Below are 25,629 nucleotides of genomic sequence, written 5' to 3' on the forward strand. Positions count from 1 at the left end.
TTAAACTCCCCCAAGCTTCAGTGTTCTAAGTAGCACAGCTCCTCTTAGGAGGTAGTGACTCTGATGATGGCTGCGTGGGGGAACGTGTCACAAAACCATAACGTGCCGTTTGAGTGGGACATGGCAGTAATAACAACCATGAAAATAATAACAGCCGTCATAAAAAACGATAAGCTTGCATTGTCTGGAAAATTCATTTATGTGGAACAACTCATTTTTCTAGCAGGCTGGGGAGATGAGGCGTGATGGGATTATGATTTTTTTTTAAATGCTTTTATCGGAGCCCAGAGAGGTATTCAGCTAGTCTCCAGCTGTGTTGAGAGGAGCCTGCTCTTGCCTTCCATGGCAGGTGGGGCTGTATCCACTCTATCTCCCACACGCCAGTGCCCAGCCCCCAGCCTCACCTTCTCGTCCTGAGTCTTCTGCCTGGAGCTCCACTTTGACTGTGTCTCCCCAGATGGGGGCTCTGGTGGGTTCTGAGGTCACAGAGGTCACAGCTTGGGGGCTCTGTTTGTTGGCTTCCTCTGATGTGGTTTTTCTGGGGAGGAGGGGCAGTTGAGTTAGAGGGAGGCAAGCTCCTTCCTGGGCTCCACTGTGTGGACAGGGTAGGGTAGAAAGCGGGCAGCTTCTCCCCACACTGACACTTGTCGTCCTGGACTCAATGGACCCCAGGCTTCTCCTCTCATCTGTCTTGTTTGGTGACCACACCATCTTGCTGGCCACTGCTAGAACCTTTGCTTAGGTCCAGGACCCAGAAGCTCAAAGTGAAAGCAGGACAGATGTTACACCTATCTGATTTCCTGTCCCTTGCCATAGAGGGCTCCGGGCAGTTTCCTATATGCACTGACCCCATTTGGACCCCTTCTCTGGGGGTCTGTTCAGTGGGAGAATGCTTGTGGATAACAGCTGCCTGTGTGCTACCCACCTGACTGGCTCACCCCTGTGTGGCCCAGAGTCCCAGGCTAGCCTAGATGCCTCAGTTTGGAACCTTTTCAGTGGGGGTATACCCATTTCCTTGCCCCCTGTGGTACCCACTGTGTTCAGAACCCTGGGATGGACACTGGGCCCTTGGTACAGGGCAGAAGAGAGAGCTTCCCGGTCCCTGAGCACTCAAACTCTCAAGGTCAGGCTGTGCAGGTGAAGTAGGGGCCTGGGTTCTCTGCAGGTCTGTATAGCCCATAGGTATGGAAATGAGTGTCCCCGAGATCCAGTGCTACCAGACAGCTCAGTGAAAGAATTTACATCCTTGTGCTATTTTCAGGCCGTAAATGGTGCTGCTGTGTTGATTGCAGCAATCATGGATGAGCAGTCCCTGACCCAGCTTTCAGAAAGGGGGTTACACCACACCCCCAGCAGAGGAGGTCTGGTGCATCTCCCTCTGTCATTCCTTTGTCCTATCCGTGATCTTGGATGACTGAGGGGGTACCACATGAGTTCCTCCTGTCATTCCTGTAGTTTTATTATTTATCTAAACAGCCAAAGCGGCAAAGCCAGAGACCAGAGAGCAGCAAGGCTTTGCCATCAGCCCACCACGCTGGTGTAAATGCACAGAGATACCTCCCTCCCACGCAGGCTCTCTGCACCTCTGATAGAGGCAGAGGAAGACAGCAGCGGTGGTGGCAGCGGCAGCAGCTGTGGAGACGTGGGTGCACTAAGGGCAAACAGGAAGGAATGCAGGCCCTCCTACATGTGACATGTCACAAACCTGCCCCCTCACAGGCTCATCCTTGGGGGCCTCTTAGGGATTTTTAAGGGACTCCGCATGTGCATAGAAAATATAAAACCAAGGATGTGAAAATGCCAGTGACATTCTGATTGGGATTGAGATCGGAACTCATGACCTGTCCTTGCCAGCCTGTCTTCCTCTTCCAGGCTCTGTCCTCTCTCCTCCTTTGTTCAGGCTCTGGGGGTTTTGCAGGAACAAGTCAGAGGTTAAAAGATGTGGGGAGTTAGCTAGAGCTTTCCCTCAGGACCAGAAAGAGTTAAGTCTCCCTCAGCCTAGGCAAGAGGTGGTGTGGATAGGTGAGTGAGATGAAGGGAGGGGGGGGAGGGGCCCAGGGGAGAGAGAAGGGGAGGGGAGAGGAAGCTTTTAGCAGGTGGGGGTGTCTGTCAGGGTAATGGCTTTTCCTGGCATATCTGACTGACTCCTCTGGGCCTTGATGAGAATCCAGAACTAGAGTTGGGGGGTGGGGGAGAGCGATCTGATTCCTTCCAGAATGGAAGTGGGGGACTAGATGGCTCCTGACTCCAACTCTGAATTCTGCACTGGGATCTTGCACCTGGCTGAATCCTTGGTCCCCGGGTTCTGAGGGAGCTCAGGTCCCCCAGTACAACTTCAGGGCCCAGGGGTTCTCTCTTAAGACCTACATCCTGCTCAACCATCCTCAAGGATTAAGGCTCTTTCTCCCTATCTGCAGAGGCTCAGCAGCCTGGCAGCTTCAGTCAGGGGCTAAAGAAACTGGTTCCCGTTTTCTCAGGGCTTGACCTAGTCCAGCCTCAGCAGGATGGGACTGGGGTTGGGTGCAGGGGAAGGGTGCAGCTACCTTGGGCTCCAAGCTGAAGGAAAACTGTAGTTCCCCAACAGGGCCTCTACTCCTCCAGAGTACAAGAAGAGTGTGTCTGACAAATTCTAGGCCTCCAAGGCTGTATTACCTGGGGCTTTCACCTCAGCGTGGTGTAAGGACCAGCTCCAAGCACAGCTGCGAGTGGGAGAGAATAAGACACTTCTTGCTTTTTTTTCCCCCCTTCAAGGTCATGACTAAGGGAAAATGCGGTACCTGCTTCCCATGGGCTGCTGCTGGGATGTGGAAATGTAGAAAATCAGCAGACATGGATGGAGGCTGAGGGAGCGCACACACACACACACACACACACACACACACACACACACACACACACACACTCCCGTGTATGTATATACACATTTTCAGTTTATATGCTCCATTATACCCATTCTCTCTCCCAACCCTGACTCCACTGTGTGTATGTGCATGTGTATGTATGTATGTATGTATGTATGTATGTATGTATGTATGTATGAGTATGCACATGTACATAGAGGCTAGAAGTTGACTGTAGGTGTCTTTTTTTATCTATCTCTTTTTTGAGATAGCATCTCAGAAAAGAGTTGGCTAGACTAGCTGGCCAATAAGGCCCAGGCACCCTCCTGTCTCTTCACCCCCTGCAGTGGGGGTAGAGGCAACATGGCTTTTTAACATGGGTGTTGGGGGTTGGATCTGAACTCAGGTCCTCATGCTTGCTCAGTTAGCATTTTACGGACTGCGCCATCTCTCTGGTGTCCCCTTGCTATCTCCGTCCCTCTCCTTACTTACCTCGCAGTCTGCTGGCCTGCAGCAGCCTCTGCTGTCTTCCTGTCCCATGTGGACCTATCTCCCCCCCACCCTCCGTTTGTCCCATAGTCCTTTGCCCACCTCCTGAAAAGCTGGGATGAGTGGGACCAAAGCAATGTTCCCAGATACACCGGGAAGGAGGCCACCCGAGAAGGCACTGAAGATGGGGACACGGCAGGCGAAAGGGCAGCATTCCTGTCTCTGAGCTCACCTACCATGGCTTGCAAGGTTCGGTGTCTGGAGGAAGCAGGACTCACAGTGGTGTCCCCAGGAAGAGGACTCATTTCACAGCGAAGGGCTTGCCGACTTGGAGGAGGTCAGAAGCTGGCTCGGGGCGAGGCACAGGAGGGGCAGGCTTGGCACTCAGGCTTGTGGGACTCCTGAGTGAGTTCTTTCTGGAGTTCTCTTAATGCCAGGCCCTCTCAGGGTCCTCTCAGGTCACGCAGGGGAAGGGAAAGCCCTGACTCTTCTGGACTCTGCTGAGCTCTGTGCACCTGCTGGGCAGGAAGCTGTACCCAGGACCCTTAGAGAGAGGGGGGCTGGTATGAGGCAGGTGGAGCCCAGGCCAAAGCCTCTCACTTCAGACTCAGCCTGACAGCCACACACACCCCGACAGCCACACCCCCTGACAGCCCCCCACCCCCCAGCTTCATGCATCCTCCTCTGGCTCCAGTGCTGTTCAAGTCCTTGTGGGCTCCTGGCCAACCAGAGTCTGTCACTTAGGCCATAAATGAGCTGAAATGAGCTGTTATCTTCTGCAAAGTGATGGGCTCTCATCCTGAGTTTTATTGATTAATTGCAGACTAATGAACCATCACTAATTGCTGATGGCATTACACCTGGTGCGCCTCTACGTGGCTTAGGTTTTTGTCAGTTTGACATAAACTTAAGACATTCCTGGGGAGAGAGACTCGGTAACTGAGGGATCACCTCCATCACCTTGGTCTGTGGAGCACTTCACTGACGTAGGAGGGCCCAGCCCACTGTGGGCAGTGTTGTCCTTGGGCAGGTGGGCCTGGATTGCATAAGAAATGTTACTGGAAAGCAAGCCAGTAAGAAGAGGTCCTTCCATTAGTTTCTGCTTAAGTACCTGTCTTGGCTTCCCTCCTGAGGAACTCTAGCCTGTAAGCAGGAAGTAACCCTTTCTTTTCCAAGTTGCCTTTTTTGTTTGTTTGTTTTTGAGACAGGGTTTCTCTGTGCATAGCCTTGCCTATCCTGAACTGGCTTTGTAGATCGGGCTGGCCTTGAACTCACAGCGATTTGCCTGCCTCTGCCTCCTGAGTGCTGGGATTAAAGGTGTGTGCCACTACCGCCTGGCCCCAAGTTGCCTTTGGTCATAGTGTTTATGGCAGCATGGAAGGAAACTAGGAGGGCCTCCACTCATAGAACAGTTGAAAATATAAACTGAGGTCAGGGCTTCCTGCTAACAGGAACCTAACTCTGCCTTAGCTTTGGAAACAAGATAGGACATCTAGTCAAGCCAAAACTCTTTAAGGTTCAGGCTTAGCATGGTGGTGCATCCCTGTGATTCTGGCAAGTGGGAGGAGAAGATTGTCACAAGTTGGAGGCCAGCCTGGTCTAGATAGCAAGTTCTAGGCCACCCAAGGTTCCATAGTAAGACCCCATCTTAAAAAGCCAAAACAAACAAACAGCTAAAATGAGACTTTGGTTCCCTCCTCATCCCTTTCCAGTTGAGCTATTCTTAGAGGACCCTTTCATGGGTTGGGGACATTATCCCTTTTTGGAACTCAGTCAGCAGGGTAAGGATTTCCCCATATACTTCAAGAGGGAACTGCGATCCACAGAGCACGATGTCTGGGTTAAATTTAGCGTCAACCCTGGATGGTGGGCATTGTCATGTCCTCTCTTTTCTGGAAAGGGAACTTCCCTGTTTTCCAAAGATGGTTTTGTCTCTGAGGCTGGGGACAGCATGGGGCTGAAAGAGCTGCCGTGTGCCTCACCTGCCAGTCTTGGAGCATGTATCTTGTATCATCATTGATGATGCTCTCAGACGTCACCTTCTTATGAGAGGGAGGCCCCAAAATTCTGTGTAGGCGAATGGCAGGCCTCACGGCAAGTTGTGGGCCTGAGTGAGACAACTTTAGAAGGTCTCCTGACTTAAGATTCTCTCAACAGATCAATCCTTGACCATCCATCCACTCCTACAGCATCCTTTTGCCTCTGTAAGCAGCCTTAGCACAAGAGGAACCCAGGTCAGACACTGAGGTGAACTTCCAAGCCACAAATTCTTCTTGAATATTTAGATTTATTATTCATGACCTATGCCCTACTTTTGAGGTCAGGGATATCTCCTTGCCCAAGTGCTGGGCACTGGAGCCTGCTTAGGTGTTCTCTGGGAAGACCATGGGTTGAGGACAAATGAGCGGGGACAGCGTCATCTTGCCAGCTCTTTTCTCCCATGCAAACTATTGACATCAGGGACAGGGACCTGTCTGGCCACCTCAGATGCTTGTTTCTTCCAGCCTGGACCACTGGGTCTCAACTTAGTGTGTGTGAATGAGGACAACAAATGACTGGAAAAGCACATGGGGGTAGCTTTCCCTGAAGCTGTGCTGGGCATGCCTGCACTGTAGCAGCTTCTAGCCCTGCCCTGGAAGCAGAGGGCAAGCTCAGATCCCAAGGGCTGTCCCAGTAGACTATCCTTAAAGATGGGGAAAGCAGATCCTGGAGACAGGGACTGGACCTCCTCAAATCCCAGCCCAGATCCTGGCCTCCTCGTTCTCAGAGGGCCTCCTAACTGGATCTTGGCTCTGGTCTTGCTAGACATACGGAACCTCCTATGAGTCCCCGGCCACAGTTCTGAGCTAGCTCTTGGACCAAATTCCACCAGCATCTCACAGCACCCAGAGCACTGTCCTCATGCCTAAAGATGCCCAGGAAGACCCAGTCACACCAAGCAGCCCCTCCCATATCCTTTTAACAGAGGAGAGGGATGTTTACCCTTTATCCTCTCCAGAGATAGAACCCCGCAGCTTTCTGAGGATTCCAGGCTGGTCCCACTGAAGGCCAGAGGAGGCGGATTAGGGTTCAGGTGAGCGGTTGTCGATCTGAGTCTTGGCTCTTGGCTCCACTGCTACGCATCCGGACTTGTCCCCTAGACATTCCCTCCACCAATGGTCTCAGAAAGGATGAGACAGCTCTCTCCACATGTCCACACACAGGGCTGAGGAGAGGCACGAACTGGATCCAGGGCTTCTGGGGTTTTCAGGGTGCAGTGTGAGGGTGCCTGGGATGGGGGAGAAATGATGGCCCACTGCAGATTTTAGCTGACCAGGGCTGTCTGGCCTGCCTGCAAGCACTGACGATTTCACACAGAAATCTAGGTTTCAACCCTGAATATGGACAAGACAAGCCCCAGCTCCCCAAAATCAGAAACCAGTAGGGCAGTTGTTGGTGTGCGGGGTGCTCTGAGGGAGCCAGGGCCGTTGGCTCTGCCAAGCTCTTCTACACCCTATTACATCGCACTCTGATGACGTCAGGTTTTTATGCCGCGGGTCTGGCCCTGAAGGTGTGGACTTGGGCGTTGTTAGTGGAGCCCCTTCTGATGGAAGTTGTGTGACTTCTAATGGAAGTTGAGGAGGGTGACAGACGCAGGGAGGAGGCAAGGGTAGGCGGAGCTAAATAGGGACCCGGAAGCTCTGGCAGGTGTCCTCCCTCTGTCTTCGCTAGGCACTACACTGTGAGACACCTGTTTCTGAAACCCACAGGGGCCCAGCAGAAGGAAGGCAGGCAAAGTTGAGAGGGAAGCCCAGGCTCCCAGCTGCCCATACTGTCTGGGGAGGGAGAAGCCTGGTAGGAGCTCTGCACATGCACAGTGAAAAGCTGTGAGTCTTATGTCGTACGAACTCCAGAAAGAGCCTTTCCTGCCCCAGGGCCTGCCCTCTTTCAGGCCTGCTTGCTTCTGTTGGGTTGCATTGCCCTCCAGGCTGTTTCTCAGGAGTCTAGTGCCCTGGAGAGAGCTTATGCTGTGAGGGGCTGAAAGTTCATTTCAGACTAAGGTCCTTGTGCTAAGGCCTTGTGCAGAGCCGATGGAGAACATCTGGAAAGAATGCTTATAACTACAGTACGGCTCGGGTGGGGATGTCTCAGGACGGGGGGGGGGGGCGGGGGGCCCCACATCACCACTGCCACCAGCTGTGTTTACAGCTCTGGGACATAGGGAGGTTCTCACCGGATAAAAATTTGGAGGCTCTGAGCCTCGAGAGTGAAACCATGTGGAGCAGGTGTGGGCAGGAAATCAGGCTCCAGGGATGGGCCTTCCAGGATGATGAAGTCCCAGGGCCCACCTAAGATCTGCTCCCCAGCCTTGTCTCTTTCCCTAAGGGCATCCTTCTGGAAGCCAAGGAGCCTTGATCTCTGCTAGAGTCAGTGGTCAGATGGGAGTAGTTATCATCTGCTCCAGTCCGCAGCCAGCCAGTCTCTTCAGTTTAGTTCTTCACTCTCCAGGGCCTCAGCCTCCCTGGCTACCTTAAGGGAACAATTTCACGTCTCTCTCAGTGACCTGGAATTATGAGCATATGGGGACCTGGATTGCTGGTGCTTCAAAAAGGACAAAGTTACCCATGGGGACCATTTCTTCCCCCCTGTAACTGTCCCTCAAGTATGGACACTATTATTGTTAGTTTTGCTAAGCTCAATCCTGTGGTTGCTGAGGCAGAGGTCACCTATGAGTTATCCTGGGCCTCTACCTTCTCTGTTCAGATTCTTGCTTCCTGGAGCCCCTTGGCCAAAGGTGGGGCAGGGAGGTCCAGAGCACAGGCCAGGTCTCCAGGCTGGTCACTGAAATCTCTTTGAAAGGCTGAGTTAGGGCCTTGATGCTAATAGCCCTCTTCCAAGAGGGGCAACTGCTGAGTAAAAGATCAGTGCAGCTGGGAGGTAGAAAGGACTTTTGATATTGGAATCCTGAACCCTTGCTTGGGGACCTATTTGCTGTGTGACCTCAAGGATCCTAGAAATGCTCTGGGCTTCAAGAAGCCCATATGTAAGATGGTGTCTGAAACTTACACACTATCTGGGCACATTTGTCGTCTACTTCAAATATTCTTTTCAATTAGTTTCAAGGGACAGAGCCATCTGTGACCAAGATCAGGTTCAGTGTAGCCCAGGGTCAGGGCTCACTCTTGACTATGACTGTCTGGCCCTGACCTGTTTCTCACCCTCAGCTCAGCCCAGCCAGGCCTGGCTACATGCACAGAGGAACCACCCAGGCTGGCTCTGTCCCTACTCATTAGCTCGGGGCAGCAGGCAGCCAAGGCAGCAGCTGCCAACACTGGCAGTCCTTCCACAGACTTTGGCCAGGGGTCAGAATCTAAAGCCCGTCTCCTGGTGTTACCCCATCCGGCCCACTGGGGTACCCCCACCTGTCAGGACCACTGCCTTCCTGGTCCCTGCTGGGCTATGACAGACAGGTCTCTCTGTGCCAGGCTGGGAGATAGGTGCTGGACACTGGACAAGTTAGGGGAGACCTGGGGCCTGGGCACTGGCCCAGCAGACTTGGGTGTGGAGTCTGCCTTATGCAACACAGCCAGGGATCTAAAGAACAGAGAGTCTCCCAGGCTAGAGAGCAAGCCAGCTTACCAGACCTGTACCAACATGGAAGCCAAAGCTCATATCCTGTCCATAGAAACACTGAGACTTAGAAGTCCAGGGACTGGTTGGCAGTCACACCAGAAGGCAGCGGTGGTGGACCAGACTCTGGCTCTTTCTGACCCCAGTTTGACTTCTTTCCACTGCCCTGTGGCTTTTTTTCTGCTGGGTTTCATGTGGCCAGTGTGAGTGCTGGCTGAGGACACCTTACCCTGTGTCTTGCGATAGACCTGCTGCCAGCACTGCCCATTGCCTGGTTCTGTCATCTGCAAAGGCTCTTAAAATGTTCTCACAGGAGGCATTCAGGTATGGAGAGGTGAAGCCCACCCACCCATCCATCCATCCATCCATCCATCTATCCATCTGTCCGTTGGTCTGTCCATCCATCCATCCATCCATCCATCCATCCATCCATCCATCCAGTAACCACTAGCTTCCAGCTTTGTAATAGGGAAAGAACAGTAAACAAAAGAGACCTGGTGGTTGCTCTTGGAATCAATGGGACCTGACAAACAGCAAGTAAATAATCATGTAAAGGCAGAGCTGTATTGCTGTGGGAGTCTACAGTCCTGTGGAGGGATGCAAGGTAGAGACACTTGCTTGGGAGATGAGGGCCTCTTATTTGAGGAGGTGATGTTGGAAGAGGAATGCAAAGGTTTGGGGTGAGAGGGAACAGTGTTTCCTTAAGAACAGGGGATGAGCCAGGCATGGTGGCACACACCTTTAATACCAGCACTCAGGGAGGCAGAGGCAGGTGGATCTCTGTGAGTTCGAGGCCAGACTGGTCTACAAAGTGAGTCCAGGGCAGCCAGGGCTACAAAGAGAAGCCCTGTCTCAAAACAACAACAACAACAACAACAACAACAACAACAACAACAACAACAACAGTAAGAGCTGGGGATGCCCATTATGGCTGGAGCAAAGATAGAAAAGGGGGTTCATTCTGCTGGGGAAGCTGGAAGTCAATGAGTGAAGACTCAACTATGCTAGGTTTGGAGTTCTTTTTATCCTTGGAGCAGTGGGGTGCCACAGATTGCTTTGATACCTTGGTGCCATAGAACCAAAGGGAACACCTGCCTTCGGAGGTTGGCAAAGAGGCAAGATTGGACAGACCAAGAGCAGATGGGAAAACAACATCGTGGCCTGCGAGGTGGTGAAGACGCGTGGCCAAATTCAAGAGATAAGGTGGGCTTTGGTGCACTAAGACATAGACTGGATGGGGCAGGATGTGGTTCCTGATGCCAGGATAGGGATGAGAAGGCACAGAGAGTATTAGGAATGTGTGGCCTCTCAGGAAACAAAGGTGGGCCAACATCTAACTCTGTAGGAGGCACAAGGAACAAGGGCAGAGAGAAAGTGAGGGTAGGGTATCTTGGAAGCCAAGAAAAAAAAAGGCTTTAAGACAGTGAGAGGCCACCAGGGACTAGTGTCACTGGGAGACTACAGATGAGATGCCTCTCGGGTGTAGCTGAGCCACAGTACCCATGAGGAAACTCAAGAGAGAATTATTGCCATGGTTAGTGGGTGGGATTGGAAGGTGGCTTGGACAGAGATTGGCAGAATCATAAAACAACTCACAGGACCTGTTGGGCTAGACAGCTGTGACTAGACTGGCTGGGGTCAGTGTCTACAGAGGAGTCGAATAGCCTGGACCCTTTGTATCTCCCACTAATGAAACAGATGAGCAAGTTGTTTGGGGCTTCATGCTCCACCTACTATTTCCTGCTGGCAGCAAAGCCAAAGAGGACAGAAGGAGTCTGAAACAAGGGTCCTAGAATTCCCACCTTGATCTGAGATGGGCTAACTTGGGCATGAGGAACATAGTAAGCCAAGCTGGATGGCTAAACTCAGGACACTAGAGAACAGGGTAAAAATGCTTAGAGTATGAAGTTATATATGCAAGTACGTCTATGTATTCTGGCCTCACTGATGTATAATGAAAAACTAAAAATAATATGTATTTGAAGTATATACCATGATTTGGCCTACTTGCCCACTAAGAATGATACCATGTAATCAAGTTAACACGTCCAACCCTTCACAGTTACCCTTTTGTGTGGTGGGATGCTTAAGATTCACATTTCAGGTCCACAGTATAATATTAACAATGCCTGTCATACTGAATAGTAGATCCCCAAGTGTATTCGCCTTATGACTGGACATCTGAACTCTCTGACTGACATCTCCCTATTGGCACTAATCTTCTGCTCTTTGTTTTGTGAGTTCAATGAGATGCCACAGTCAATGAGATAATGTGGTATTTTTCTTTCCATGCCTGGCTTATTTCACTTAGCATGATGTCTTCCATGTTAGAGGAAATTACATAAGACATGTATATGTGTATATAAATATATATATATTTATACACATATAAAATTTTCCCACTCATTGATGGGGAGATGTTCAAGTTTGTCCCGTATCTTCATGTGAATGATGCTATAACAATACAGGGATGCAGATACTGACTGACTTCCTTTCCTTTGGATATGTATCTAAGATGTAGGATGGATAGGTCATAGACTAGCCTTATTTTTAATGCTTGAGGAACTTCCATGGTGTTTTCCACTATACAAGTTTGCATTTCTAGCCATAGTGTAGAAAGACTTTCTTCTTCTTTTTTTAAAAAAATTATTTATTTATTGTATATGAGTGCTTTTTCTGCAGAAGAGGGCATCAGATCACATTATAGATGGTTGTGAGCCACCATGTGGTTGCTGGGAATTGAACTCAGGACCTCTGGAAGAGCAGGTGGAGCTCTTAACCACTGAGCCATCTTTCCATCCCTGAAAGACTTTCTTCTTTACACATCCTCACCAGTATTTGCCATTTTTAATTGCGTTTAACTAATTAATTTTGTGCACCTGTGTGTTCATGGGGCGGAGTGGTGTATGTGCCATGGTCTATGTGTGGAGATCAGGGGATAACTTGTGGGAGTCAGGTCTCTCCTTCCACACATGGGTTCCAGGTTTGAACTAATCTGTCTCAACTGCCCCAGTGCTGGCTGCCTCTTGTCTTTCTGATAGCATCCTTCTCAACAAGTGTGGGTGGAATGGCATTTAAGTTCTGATATGCATGTCTGTGGTGACTAGTAGTGCTGACCTTTTCCTACTCCTGCCTCTCACTTGTATGCCTTTCATTTTTATTTTATTATGTTACTTTATTTTGTTGAGACAGTTTCCTGAAGCCTGGGCTAACCTTGAATTCACAAGGATGACCTTGATCTTCTTCAGTGGCCAAGTGCTGACCTTAGAGTAGGTGTGCACCATCGTGATGGATTTATGTGGTGCTGGGGATCGAGCACAGGGCTTTGTGCGTGCATGCTAGGCAAACAGTCTGCCAGCTGATCTACTATCCCAGCCTGCGTGATTGGCTTCTTTGGGAAAGTATCTATCCAGGTTTTTTGGGTGTGTGATGCATGCATGCATGCATGCACGCATGTGTGGATGTGTGTGTCCATGTGCTTGTGTCTGTGTGTGTTCATGTGCTTGTGTCTGTGTGTCCATGTGTGTGTATATATGTGTACAGTGTCATAGTGGTAGTGCTGGGGATCAGAGTCCAGGGCTTGGAATATGTTAGGCAAGCACTCTACCACTGAGCTATATTTCCAGCCCCTTTTGTTCATTTTTATTTTTATTTCTTTGGTTTGTTGAGATGAGGTCTCACTGTGTATCCCTTGGCTGGCCTGGAACTTGCTTTGTAGACCAGGCTGGCCTGAACTCCCTGAGATCTACTTGCCTTTACTTCTCTGTAGCCAGGATCAAAGGTGTGTACACGGGAGGGCCTTTTAAAAAGACAAGTAGATTTTCTGCTACTAGAGTGTGTAAGTTTTCCATATGCTCTGGGCATTGACTCCTTATTAGATGTGTGCCTTGCACATGTTTTAGACCAGTCTGCTTCTTTATGTCAGTGGTGGTTTTCCTTTGCTGTACAAAGCTTTTCAGCTTCTTGTCAGCCACTTGTTTGTTTTGTTTTCGTTGCTTATACTTTTGATGTCAAATTTAAAATACTCATTGCCAAGACCAATGTAAGGATTCTAGGGAAAACTGTTTACTTCTAGATCTTTACAGTTTCAGATTTTACATTTGAATGTTTATAATTAAAAAGAAACACATTGAAATATTCATGCGGGGAAAAGACGTTAGTGGACGTCTATACTGCACACTTTGTTCTGTGCTGTAATCAGACCTGGGAAGGCATCAAATTCTATCTAGGGACTAGGGCCCAGCTCTAGGGCCTTGGGAGTCCTTGGTCCTCTCTCTGGGACCCCTACCTAGGGTTGGGGGTTAGCATTGAAAGCCATCTCCAGGTCCTGGCAGCTGGCCCTTCGTTCCCAGAAGCCCTCCCTTCTCCTTTTCATTTGCATCTCATTAGCACCACTTGGAGCTGCTGGCAGCTCAGCCTGGAGCTCTGGGACCAGGCTGTAGCCTGGCACAGGCCCTGCTCCCATCATGAAAAGGGGAGTAGGAGTGTGCGCCTCCCACTTTTCACCCCACATGCTGTGCCACTGGGTCAGAGGAACCAGGGTGTTCTCAGCTCTCCACACTCCCATCCAGGTTCATGTTCCCTAGGCTCCCCTCCCTCATGTGTTCCCATAGCAACAGGGTGATGGTGCAGGGGTCTTGGAGCAACAGTCACCTAGCTACCCTCCCCTCCCGCAGCCCAGGCTGGATTGGTGACAAGTAGGGCTTCAATCTCCTGAGATGATCAGTGATAATTGGTTTATGGAAATAGCTGAGAAGCTGAGGGATGCTCCCCGATAGAAGCCAGCCTCCCACCAAGCCAGCTTTCTGCCACCTGTCCTTCCCTGGTTCAGAAATAGAGCTGGGGGAGGGGAGGGGAGGGCAAGAAGCTAGGCTGAGGCTGGTGGGGCTTCTCCAGGGAAACCAGGCAAGAGCTTCGCCTCTTGTTCTCCAGCACAGCCTCTATCACCCATTGTGAGGGGGCCGCTTGTCATCTTTAGCCAGGCTTTTGCTTCCTTGGCCCATTAGTCTGTGACTATGGTGGATGCACCATTATAGAAATGGAGAACGAGACCTGGGACAGAAACCTCTGCTCTGGAGACAGACAAGAAACATATATGTTGCCAGGGGAATCTACTCTGGTGACTGCCTGGAGAAGGAGGCATGTGGAATACTTTGAGGGTGAAATTTTAGTGTTTGCGCATATGAGGGCTAGGACAGGCATTCTCCAAAGGGGCTGCGCAGTAGGCAGGAAGTACCCAATGCAGGCAAGGGTTCAGGCAGAGAGGTGTCAGATAGAAGGGTGGGAGGTTGCAGGTGCCAGAAAGTCTCCTTTTTGGTGCAATGCTATTGGCCGACCTCCTGAGGGAGGGCTGGCAGGCTACCACATTGCCTCATATGCTCTTTGAGGCGAAACGAAGCTCATGAGATGGACAGAAGACATGGCTTGCCAGGCCCTGGCCACCAGGCTAAACACGTATCCACCAACAGCAGCTGGGTTTCCGTGTGTCGCATGAAAGGACTAGAAGCCGCATGGCAGAAATGGCTTGGAAGAGGTGAAGGCTCACGGGAGGGTGGCTGCAAGCAGCACAACCTCTTGGGCTCCCAAAAGCCAGGAGAGGCAGACTTTCTGTGACAGGAGAGTATGAACTTGAGAAAATCGCATAAAGATTAAAGTAGGCAAAGAGCCAGTGGCAGGAAAAGACTAGAAGTCCGTTCTCCACCCAGGCTCAGGTAATGAACAACAGAGCATCCCAGGGAAGCGCCCGGCATCCTATGCAAGGTGGGATGCAGATGACCAGTACAAGGGTAATCAGCCCGTGCTGAGCTTTTCCATGTTTGCCTTTCCAGCGCAGTAGCCCACTCCACCTCTTAAGAGCACTGCTTTTATTTCTAACTATGTGCCCCCAGTTCTGCTCTTTTTCTTTTTTCCTTTTTGTCCTGGGACAAACTCCAGATGTCCTGGATCTCAGATCTGTCCTTCTAACATGTCCCCTGGCCATCCCCACCTTACCCTGAGCCCAGCCTAGGCACTACAGACAAGAGCCCTTACTCCTGTGAGGTCAGGTCCAGCTCAGTCCTGGCAGCAGTGACCACACAGCAGGGGATAGGACAGGTCTCTCATCTGCGCAGAAGCTCAGTTTCCAAATGCTCATCAGATGGTCTCTGTTCACAGACCCATCCCCACCTGTACCCCCACTTTCCCCAGCTACTTACACCACCACATAGGGCCATGGCTCAGAGCCATCCCTGCAGGCAGGAAGGTTGGTAGCTCCATGCAGGGTGACCACGACAATCTCCTTGTTACAGGGAGCCAGGTAGTTGGGGTTAGGCTCTGGGTCCTGGGAGGTCTTCAAGAGGTCCTCTGGTCCTTCGGGAGCCTGTGGGGAGAGCCAGGGCTAAGGGGTTCTTCTGACGGACCACTTCTCTTAACTGTCACCCATAGCCTCTACCAGCCAGGCTTTTGACATTATAAGTTTGCCTAGGGAGTGTATTTAATTGCAAGACTAAACAAAAATCAGGGAGAAATGTCATAAAAACTGGTGATGACGGTGCACACTTATAATCCTACCTCTCAAGAGGTAGAGGCAGGAGAATCAAAAGGTCATCTTTGGCTCCTCCAGTTTGAGGCCAGCCTGGGCTATGCGAGACCTTGTTCCAAAACAACAAATAGGTTAGTGAGTTGCCTCAACCTTCGCCGGGTAAGCCTGATGACCCGAGTTGGATTCCAGGAACCCACGGTGGGGGGGAAGAAAAAACTGACTTCTGGAAACGTTTCCCTCTGATCTCCAGGTGCAAGCTATGGCAGGCGTGTGCATACCCCCTCACCCACGTACTCGATAACAGTAAAGAGAATAAAATTAGTACGATTGAGAAACCTGAATTTTATGTTTCAAGTTAAGTCTACGGTTTCGTGTTGAGCTATGTTCACAGGCAGTCTTGGCTGCAGGAGGCTGCATGAAGCTCCCGGTACCTCTGCCTCCTTCTAACACCGGCTTGCTTCCTGAACAGTAGGCCATTTTCTCCCTACCTTTGTCTCACACACCGGATATCCTTCAGGGTCTATCTTGCCTCTTCCCTAGCCTTTGATGTGTCCCCTCCCGCAGCAGAAGTTGTCCCACCATGCAGTCCCTCCATCGGTCTCTGTTTCTGCAGGTACCTCAATGCCACATGTTCCTCGGGTCCTAGTGACTGCCATCTTTCTTCTTTCCTATACCTTTACCTCAGACCACTTGTGTCGTCTCACATTCATCCCACAGGACAATGAGGGCTGGGACAGGACAGGAACCCCAACTCCGCTCCACCCTGCTGACTCCTAGCACGGGAAGAGGAAGCAGCATTGCGCAACTGTGGGTACATTTAGAAATGCTACTTGACTCAGTTCTCAGGACCGTGGCACCGCATGGGTGATCACAACAGGAGCCACAGCTCCTTAACTCACCCCCAGCCCCCACCCCGCCCTACCCTTTGTCTCCGTTCCTGTTGCCTGAGAAGCTCTTTTCAGAAGGCTCCAAGCATCTCTGCAGCCCTGCAGCCCCCTTGCCCCATCCCTCTCTCGCTGCAGGCCATGGTCCCTGCCTAACAGGTTGTCTCATTACGAGGTGAGAACAGGGCTTCCCAGCCCTAGACGTGCCTGTTCAGTAGAGACTCCTCCTCTGCCTATGCCTCAGGAGGGAACCCGATCCCTCCCCCAACAGGACCCAGCAGGGCCTGTCACCATCTGCAGAGGTGTTGATGAGAGTCCGTCCCCCCCCCCCCACCCCTTGCATGGCAAGGATAGGTGGAAGGGAGGGGAGCCCTGCTAGCGGAAGAGGAAGAGCATTCATAGACACCCCCTCCCCTAGTCACACAGGAGTGACTGGAGACCTAGGTCTCAGCACCGCTCGCTTGCTATCTCTTTTGAGATGCTCCCTCTCGGGGCCTGCTTCTTTGAACCCCAGTGGGAATGTCCAAAATGATCTGTGAGTCAGCTTTTCCAGGGCTGGAATATCTAAGGTTCCCTAAAGTTACCATAGAAGAGGTGACTAATGTCCCTGTACTGACTGCCAGATGGACACCCTTGTTGCTGTGTGGGGCACACACCTACCATGGCACCTGGTGGTACAAAGTGAAGATCCCTAAGCATGGCAGTTGTCTGCGGGCTTCCCTGACTCCTTCTGCCAGCCTTCTGCCAGGCTCAGGGGACTGGGTGTCTTCCTTCCCTGTCTCCTCCATGCCTCCCTCTCAGGACAGCCTTCCAGGAAACACAGCTTGCACAGAGTTGGGAGGAAACGTCTTGTGCTTCATGTGTGTGTTTGAGGCCAGATGCTGGGCAAGCACCTCCTGGCGAGACTTCCATGGATGTGCTGGGTCTAGAGCCTGGGAGCCTGGGCCCAAGGTATGGCTGGTAGAGGGTAGAGGGGAGAGGTGGCGAGCCAGGGCTTTGAACTTTCACCTTTGCATCTTTCCTTCCTCATGGTGCACCTGCACCAGGACCAATGTGTTCTGTCTGACTCTACTCCTGGTCACACTGAAGAATTTGTGAAGGAACAGAAAATATGTATGCTAGGTTACAAGGTGAGGAGGAAAATATGGGTAAAGGTATTGACTCTGGGCAGATAATCTTTTTCCGTGAGAGAGAGAGAGAGCTCTATGCTCACCACAGTCTCTCAGGCCCTACTCTCACTCACCCATGGGGCACCGCTGCTAAGGTACAGAAATCAGCAAACTACAACCTCACAGACCACAGACAGCAGGCTGGTGGTAAGCACAAAGTCTGCCAATTCCCAAGCAGAGTTCCCTCAGTCATCCCTTAGGACTCAGGCCCTAGGCAGGCTTGGAAGCTGCTCATTTCAATGCCTTGGCAGTCCATGCAAGTAAGTGTGTCCTCCACATTTGCAATAGGCATCTTCTCTAACCTGCATCAAGCCTCATAACCCAAGACACCCTGAAAGGTCAGAGTAGACTTCAGGGCACCAGCACTGGACTTGCGCAGGACGAGGAAGGGGCTAGGTTCAGATCCCCAGGACTCACATAAAAGCTGGGCACATGGCAGCCTGACTGTGATCCCAGCACTGGTAGGATTAAGGATGGGGAATGTAGAAGGGCATCCTAGCTCTCTGGAGCTCACTGGCCATTCAGTCTACCAATCAGTAAGTTCCAGGTTCGGTGAGATGCCCTTACTCAAAAGTATGAGAGGGAGTGACAAAGGAAGACACTTGATGTCTGTCTCTGCTCTCTGTGCATGCACATGTGCACACATACCTGCACATACACACTTGCACACACATCAAAGAAATAGGAATATGTGATATTGTGGCGAGGGCATCCTTAGTAGGCAGTACCCATTGCCTCTGATCTGTCCTGATAGGTAAATAACACAGTCCCAGGTTTCGTTTTGCCACTGAATGAGTGTGGGAGGTAAGCAAGTCGTTATGTCAAACTGGCATTTCATGGCTCTGGCCCCTTCTGGTAGGTTCTGCTGTTACCCTACAACTCTGTACTGAGCAACTACTCTGTCCTATGCACTGTTCCGAGTGCTGGGGATATAGCAGTGATCGAAACAGTCTCTCCCCAAATTCCTTCTTTGCATAAGGTCAAGCTCTGTGTTCAAGGTGAAGGCAAGGCTGAGGAGAGAGAAGAGGCAGGGGCAAGCATTGCACGGTGGCACACGGGCAAGCGTCAGCGGGCTCTCAGGCAGGGGCAGGCCAACTCAGCAACCACCGTGGGGTACACTGCATTTCCTCTGTGAGAGCCTCAGAACAGGACTTCCAATCAGTCCCACTCTCACCTCACAGCAACGACTGAGGCCCGGAGAAGGAACAAAGATGAGATCACGCAGACTTCTGCCCCAGCCTCACCTTTGTCTTTTGCCGTCCCATCCTCTTGGGGGCAGAAGTGTTCACTTAGCGACCTTTTGGGTTAGTACCAGCACTGGGTGTGGGCCTTGCTAGACAGCTGGTCCAGGAGCCTTGAGTCTTTGCCCATCAGCACGGTCTCATGGGGGCCACTCTCTGGTTTTGGGGTGCCTGACTGGGTAAGGGAAGTATGAGTGGGTGAATGCAATCTGGATCTTTCTCAGAAGTGAGAGATTTTGTGGGTGGAGGTGCCTTGGGGTATTTGGGCCATGGCCAGCTAAGCAGGGAGTTAGGGAATTGATTCTTGGCACCCTCAGGGAGGTGAAGTAGGGTGATCCCTGTTCTGCCCAGGCCTGGGAAAGTACAGAGTTTTCCATCCAGCCGGATCACCTAGGCAACACTGTATGACATCACAGGACAGAATCAGTCATACAGATGCAGTCCAGCAGGGTGGAGGCAGAAGCCCTCCTCTCTCTCTCCTCTCTTTCCCTAGAACTGCCTGGTGACTGGTCCCTGATTTCCTGTTCCTGATGACTGTGACTGTGCTCAGTCTGCTGTTGTTCCATTCACAGCATAGGAGACCCAATCACCACCCTTAGAGACATTGCAACAAAGTTCTGTCAGTAGCTGTCTAGCCTCTTTGAGCGCTTAGAGTCTTCCTTCAACTTAGCAATAATCACAGGGCTGGGGAAATGGCTCAGTCAGTAAAGTGCTTGCCTTGTGAGCATGGGGGCCTGAGTTCAGGTCCCTAGCACCCATGTAAAAATCAGGACTTGGTTGCATGCACCTGTCATCAGCACTGGGAAACAGTGCACGAGGCCCAGGTACAGTGAGAGGGCCCACCTCTGAACTGAGACGGAGGAAGAAATGTGACACCAACCTCTGGCTTCTACATGCATAAGTGGGGACATGCACCCCCACCACATGTACCTCCCCATGAATATGTTCACATACATACACCACACACCATAATCGTTGCAAAAGTCAAGGGGGTGGTTTCTTCATGGAAGGTGGTAGAGCTATGGGGGAAGAGAATGGAAAAAGGACTGAAATATTATTAATGACACTTAAAAAAAAGAATCACTATTTTAATGTGTATTATCTGCATGTATGTCTGTGTACCACACTGTGTGCATTGCTTGCAGAGACCCGAAGAGGACGATGGATACACTGGGCAACAAGAGGGCTCAAGTAAACAGATGTGGTTCAAAGTCAGGTTCATTTTCTCCTTTGGTCTCCCCAGTCCCGGGGCAATCTACCTGTACAAGTCTCAGGGAAGTCTCTCTCTCTCTCTCTCTCCCTCTGTCCCTCCCTCCCTCTGCGACCCCAGCTAGGCCTTCCTTTTCTCCTTAGAACTCCTTAGACTCCACTACTGTCTCCAGTTCCTTCCCTTTCTGCTGAGCAACAGGGTTGGATGATTGCTACACACGTAGCAAATGACCTACACATAGCAAATGATTGTAGGTAAAATATTAACCCTCTCTGGGCTTTAGTTTCCTTCCTACTACAAAGAGGACTCAGGGCTGCTATAGGGGCTGAGCGAGATAAAGATAGAACATGTTTCTTAAGTGCTTACTCTTGAGCTTGGAGTTGGTTTCCCCTGGCAGACATGCCGGGGCTAGAGAAGTGACAAATGTCTGCAGAGGCTAGCTGTACACTTCTAACCCAGTGCTCAGCCGCAGCGCCCTCCCCAAGTACCCTAGCCCACTCAGTTCCATTTCCATGCCTATGCCTGTGGCCTTAGCACCACTGCCCCCTTCCTTATCTGTAGGGTCTCACTCGGGACCCTCCTCCTAGGAAGCTCAGAATGAAAGCAGCCTCCTTTGTGCATGGCAACACCCGCTGGAGTGTGTGTGTGTGGCTTTGGGGCAGGTCTTGTACCTTACACTGTGTTTAATTGTCGTGGAGATGGGGCTTGGGACTTGGGCATGTTGCTATTCCCCTCTAGTTTTTTTATTTTGACAGCTGTCATCTCAGGCAGCTCCTTTACAGCATTAACTCCTCCCAGACCTGCTGGTGTATACAGTAGGTGCTCCCTTAATGGCTGAAAGACGAAAGGCCATGCAAAGATCCTGTACTCTGACATAGTGTTGATTCCACTGATAGCTGGCCAAGCCTGCCTTGGCTACCCTGACCTCACATGACCTATGAGTCTGAGGTTCTGAGTTTCTATGGAGATCTTGGACCTTTCCTTTGCTTCAATTATGGCTGCAATAGGGCCATGTGGAGCTGGTTCACACTCTCTGCTTAAGTGCCATCTGAGTCCGTGCTTAAGTCCCTGCAGTCATACTGTGCTAGGGACGTCCTGTAAGGGTGGATCTGTAGTTCTGCCTCTCCAGCCTGTCTTCTCCCTACCATCTGTCTTTGGGGAGGGTTCCATTGTAGGGCCTCCTGTTCCTTGGCATCAAAGAACCTGAAGACAGAATGGATGACTTCTTCCTCAACAGCTCTGGGGAGGGGGTGGGTGGGAGGGGCAAGGGAGCATCATGCAAGGCAGCTTGAGTCTCTCTGCTATTTCCACTTAGGTTGTAGGTGAACCCCAGATCCTTTCTTTTTCTTTTCCTCCCTGCTCTATACCTCAGTAGGTGGTCCTCAGCTATGACCACACTGGCCTCCAGTTGGGTTGAGTTTCCTTGAGGTGCCTGTAGGGATCTGGAAAATTCCATCCCCGTTGTGGGTTGTATCCTTTCACCCAAGGCCACCCAGGCTGCTGCCCCCAGAAAGATGCTCTTTGGGCTCAGTACATGCTCCCAACTCTTGCCTTTCAAGTCTGGGGGTCACAAGGCTGCTTGATATGACAGTCCCCATCTTGTCCCTCTTAAGCCTGAGCAGCTGCTATGTGAGCTCTTCTTGTAGGCCTGTGCTCTCATCCCCCCCCCCCCGGGCCATCCCCCCACCACCACCACCCCGGCACCTTTGTACATTCCAGCATTTAACAAACTCACACCGAGTGGGAGCTCTTGCCAGCAGCTCTGGATACACTATCTCAGTTAAGCCTCACAGTATGATCCTTGGAAACAACTTTTGTCACTCTCTTCCTCACGAGAGACAGGTACTCTGAGGAATGGACCTGTCTAAGGTCGCCAGCTCCAAAGATAAAGCTGGGATTTGAATCCAGGCTGGTTGGCTGGGACTCTGTGAGCACGCCCAGCAAGCCCTGCAGCCTCTCCTTTTCTTTTGGGAGGAGTTGCAATCTTCTTAATTCTCTTTCAAAACCAGGTTAACACAGACTGGGTTAAGACCAGACACAAAAATCTGTGGGTTGCTTTTGTTGTTACTGTTTCATGCTGGGGATTGACCCTAGGGCATGGTAGGCAAGCCCTCTACTATTGAACTGCCCCTCAGCCCCACCTAACCTTTCGAATGAGGGAAGGAAGATGGCTCAGTGACTTCGAAGACAGATGGTGGCATCAAAAAAGAGCGAGCTGGTGTGTCTTGGAGGTTGATCTGAGCAGAGTGGCCTGGCATCAATCGGGAGGAGGCCACTTCTACCTAATGCTAACAGATCATTTGCCCTGACCCCAGCAGGTAGTGTTACAACATCTGAGCTATGGCTGGTAGTATTAACGTGGCCATGGTCCAGTTTTGGCCAAGCCCTGTGGATGCAAACTGCGGTGACAGGACCTACTGACCACGTCGGCCACAGTTAACAGTGTAGGGCCCAGGAGACTACTTCTATTTTCCCTCAGTTCCTTAGTTTACAAAGGGAACATCAGGGAGTAGCAACTGGGATGAGTCTTCTCTGGGCCTCTAGTCCCCAGGACAGTTAGGCCAAGCAGTAGCACTGAGCTGCAGAGACTTCAGCTGCAAAGTCCATGATGCCTTGGAACCTGTAGGGCCCACCTTTATCCCGGTCTGCTGTAACCTCAGTGGCCTCATCAGCTAAGTGGCCGTGTGAGCTGGCTCCTGCATGGTGGCAAAGGGTATTGGACAAGGGGATGGGGTCAGGAGGAACTAGGCAGCTCAGAGCAGCTTTCCTTCATGTTTCTACCAGTTTATGTGATAGAGAGGACACATGGCCCTGGCTTTGTCTCCAGCAGGCACAGGAGTGACATGTTGGCTAGTTCTGCTCCCATCTGCTCAGCACGCACCCTGATTGATTGCCCTGCTGGAAGCTTCTTCTCAGTGTTGAGTAACCAGAGCTCTCATCTGAGGCAGCTCAGGCCCCACTGTCAACTCATAAATCACTTTGCTAAAGATGCAGCATGGCTTTTGGACATTTTTCTTCTAAAAGGATCGATAACTCGTTAACAAGCGATTGAATAAAGGGCAAGTGAGGAAGCTACCTGCTATTCCCCGCCATTAAGAAGGGGCAGAGGTGGTAGGCACCCTGCCAAGGTGGAGGGTGTCTACTTACTACACAGGAGGCCTTTGTGGAGCGACCGCTCTTCAGCATATTTTTGTGTCCCCTCAGCCACAGTGCTCTCAACAGTCTGGTCTGCATGCCCGGAGAATGCCCATCTCTCATTCCTCCATCTCCACTTTACACCCAGGCTCCAGCCTCCTCTGAAGTAGGCAACAATCTCTTCAGCCTTGGCATCCTTACATACGGTGCTCTATCTGCCTGAAGGCTTTTCTCCCAGTGGAAGTCCTAGACGGTGACCACCACAAACTCTTCCCTGAAACCTGATCCCTCTCCTCTTCCCACATAATGGCATCAGCTCATAGGCACCACTACCAACTTCTCTAGGACAGGGTCTGTCTTCTGCCAGGGGAAGCTGGGTCCCAGAGGCCAGCATAGCACAAAGTTTGTATCAGGTAGGTGCATGGTGACTGAGGAGTGACATCAGCATTGAGAGCTTCCCTCTTCTACCTGGGATAGTGATGTCTGTTTCTCTAGTGTGGTACCTCTTGGTGCCTCTCTCCCCGCAAGGGTGGATAGATAGCACCTGTGAATCTCAGAGGAGTGACTAACATTTAGTAGGCACACAGGATGTCACAGGACAGTGTAGATAACTGTGTATAGGTTAATCCTCTCTATAGTTCCTATTTATTTATCATGGTTGTTTTGAGACAAGTCCTTGCTATGTAGCCCTGGCTGGCCTAGAAGAACTCCCTACATAGTCCAGGCTGCCCTTGATCTTGTGGTGCTTCTATTGCCTCTGCCTCAAGAGTTCTGGGACTATAGGTGTGTACCACCATGCCTGATTGTTACAAAGACAAGGAAACTAGGGGTGGGAATGTAGCTCAATTGGTAGAATGCTCACCTAGCATACACAATGCTCTGTCCCAGCACTGCATAGCACTGGGCATGGTGACTCATCTCTTTGATTCCAGCACTTGGGAGGCAGAGGCAGGAGGATCTCTGGGAGCTAGAGGCCAGCCTAATCTACAGAGTGAGCTCCAGGACAGCCAGGGCTACAAAGAGAAACCCTGTCAGAAGAGAGAGAGAGAGAGAGAGAGAGAGAGAAGAGAGAGAGAGAGAGAGAGAGAGAGAGAAGGAGGGAGGAGAGAGAGAGAGAGAGAGAGAGAGAGAGAGAGAGAGAGAGAGAGAGAGGAAAAGGAGTAGGAGGAAGATGAGGAGGGGAATACTGAAGCCACAATGAAGGCTCTGTGTTCGTCACAGCATCCTCCCTTACTCTAGTGCCTGTAGACAACCTGTGAACAGAACCCAGAGTACCCACCCCAGGACGAGTCTTAAGGCTGACCCTGCAGCCAGGGTAAAACAGAAGGTCTGAGGGGCTCCGGTTATAGGAAGCCACTCATTCAGGCAGTCTGGGCCCGGAATGGCTCTCTCCCAGACCTCCAGCTCAGCACTGGCTACTCCTGCCCATGTTGCCTGCTGCCTCCACCGGAGAGCAGAGCCTTTGGCCCTAATCTCATTTGAGGCCATGAAATCACATTTGCAGTGTGTTAATGCAGCATGGAGCTGGCCCAGCTGTCTCATCTCCTGGCAGAGAGAAGAGCCTAGAAAGCCATCTCGCCAGGAGGGAAGTCTCTTCAGGAACACCAGGAGACAGAAAGCAATTATACTTTAAGAGGGAGATTAAAATAATGTCTACACTCGCCACGCTCAGCCTCTGCACCATCCAGCTTGCAGTGACTCAGGGCAAGCTTTCTGCTGGGGGCAGGAGGAAGGGGATGCCACGACCAGCCCCTCACCTGCCCCCAGATTGCCTTCTCCCAGTAGTCACAAAGTCCCTCAAAGAAACCACCGTCTTCCAAGCCCCGTGTCTTTGCCCAGGCTGTCCTCTGCCTAGAATATAGTCTCTTGTCTCTGCCAACAGTCTGCTTGAGAGCCCAGCTTCCTGAGCTCTTGCTATGTGCTCCTGTGTGCTTCACAATTGATCCGCACTTCTGCCAGGACATCTTCCCTGGTCCTCATGACCCAGGGATGGAGCTGCACAGGTGAAGCCTGGCAGCATACCTAGAGCTTTCCACCCCCTCCCTCCCTGCTTTACTGTCCTAACTCAGTACAGTCAGCCTCCATATATGTGGGTTTCAGGCCTATGGATTAAATCAACCTTGGATTAAAAATATTTGGGAAAAAAAAAGTAGTTTCTAGGATCCGCATTCTTGCATGCTCAAGGCCTGGGTTCCTGATGTCTGTGAGGAGGGCTTTACACTATATGAGTTCCCACCCTTCTCCTCACCCACTAGACGTCACTGTACCCGTTGTTTGGCTGAGGACTATGAGGCCAAGGAGGTCAGGGACCTCCTTGTAATTGTTCAGATAGAGCTGGGAACTGAGGTTCAAAGCCACAGCCCTCTGAATCCTCCCAGAGCTGTCTTTCTGTGGTGACCTGATGCATGGGGCTTTACTCACGGATATTGTGGGTTTGGAAAGTTACCGTCAGTGCCTCCTACTTTCTCCCTGTGCTTACCTGGGCATTTCCTCAAGGGCTGGATACACAGAAACTTAGCCTGCTGCTTGGG

The 25,629-nt window shown here is 51.2% G+C and overlaps 3 protein-coding genes across 17 annotated transcripts in view; 1 reads left to right on the top strand and 2 right to left on the bottom strand.

The window, feature by feature from the left end:
• The window catches only part of CCDC33 (coiled-coil domain containing 33), a 78,493-nt gene extending 59,390 nt beyond the window's left edge, over positions 1–19,103 (bottom strand). For all 15 annotated transcript variants that reach the window (XR_014779227.1, XR_014779228.1, XR_014779229.1 and 12 more), the window contains exons 1-3: positions 18,757–19,103; positions 15,134–15,297; positions 405–538 (exon numbers count right to left, since the gene is read on the bottom strand). Coding sequence is in view for 11 of the 15 variants with exons in the window: in XM_084781674.1 (XP_084637800.1) it covers positions 405–538; positions 15,134–15,297; positions 18,757–18,777 (319 nt within the window). In the remaining 4 variants the exon portion in view is untranslated. The remainder of the gene's footprint in view (positions 1–404; positions 539–15,133; positions 15,298–18,756) is intronic.
• STRA6 (signaling receptor and transporter of retinol STRA6) overlaps positions 1–25,629 on the top strand; it is a 105,538-nt gene that overhangs the window by 36,128 nt on the left and 43,781 nt on the right. The gene's annotated exons all lie outside the window — the stretch shown is intronic.
• Positions 18,818–25,629, bottom strand: part of LOC311598453 (coiled-coil domain-containing protein 33-like) — a gene marked incomplete at its 3' end in the record, with an annotated part of 29,302 nt that continues 22,490 nt past the window's right edge. Inside the window, exon 4 of the mRNA XM_084783492.1 lies at positions 18,818–18,928. Coding sequence (XP_084639618.1) covers positions 18,818–18,928 — 111 coding nt within the window. The remainder of the gene's footprint in view (positions 18,929–25,629) is intronic.

Source organism: Acomys minous, assembly GCF_964271855.1.
Source record: "Acomys minous genome assembly, chromosome: 5".
Lineage (NCBI taxonomy): Eukaryota > Metazoa > Chordata > Mammalia > Rodentia > Muridae > Acomys > Acomys minous.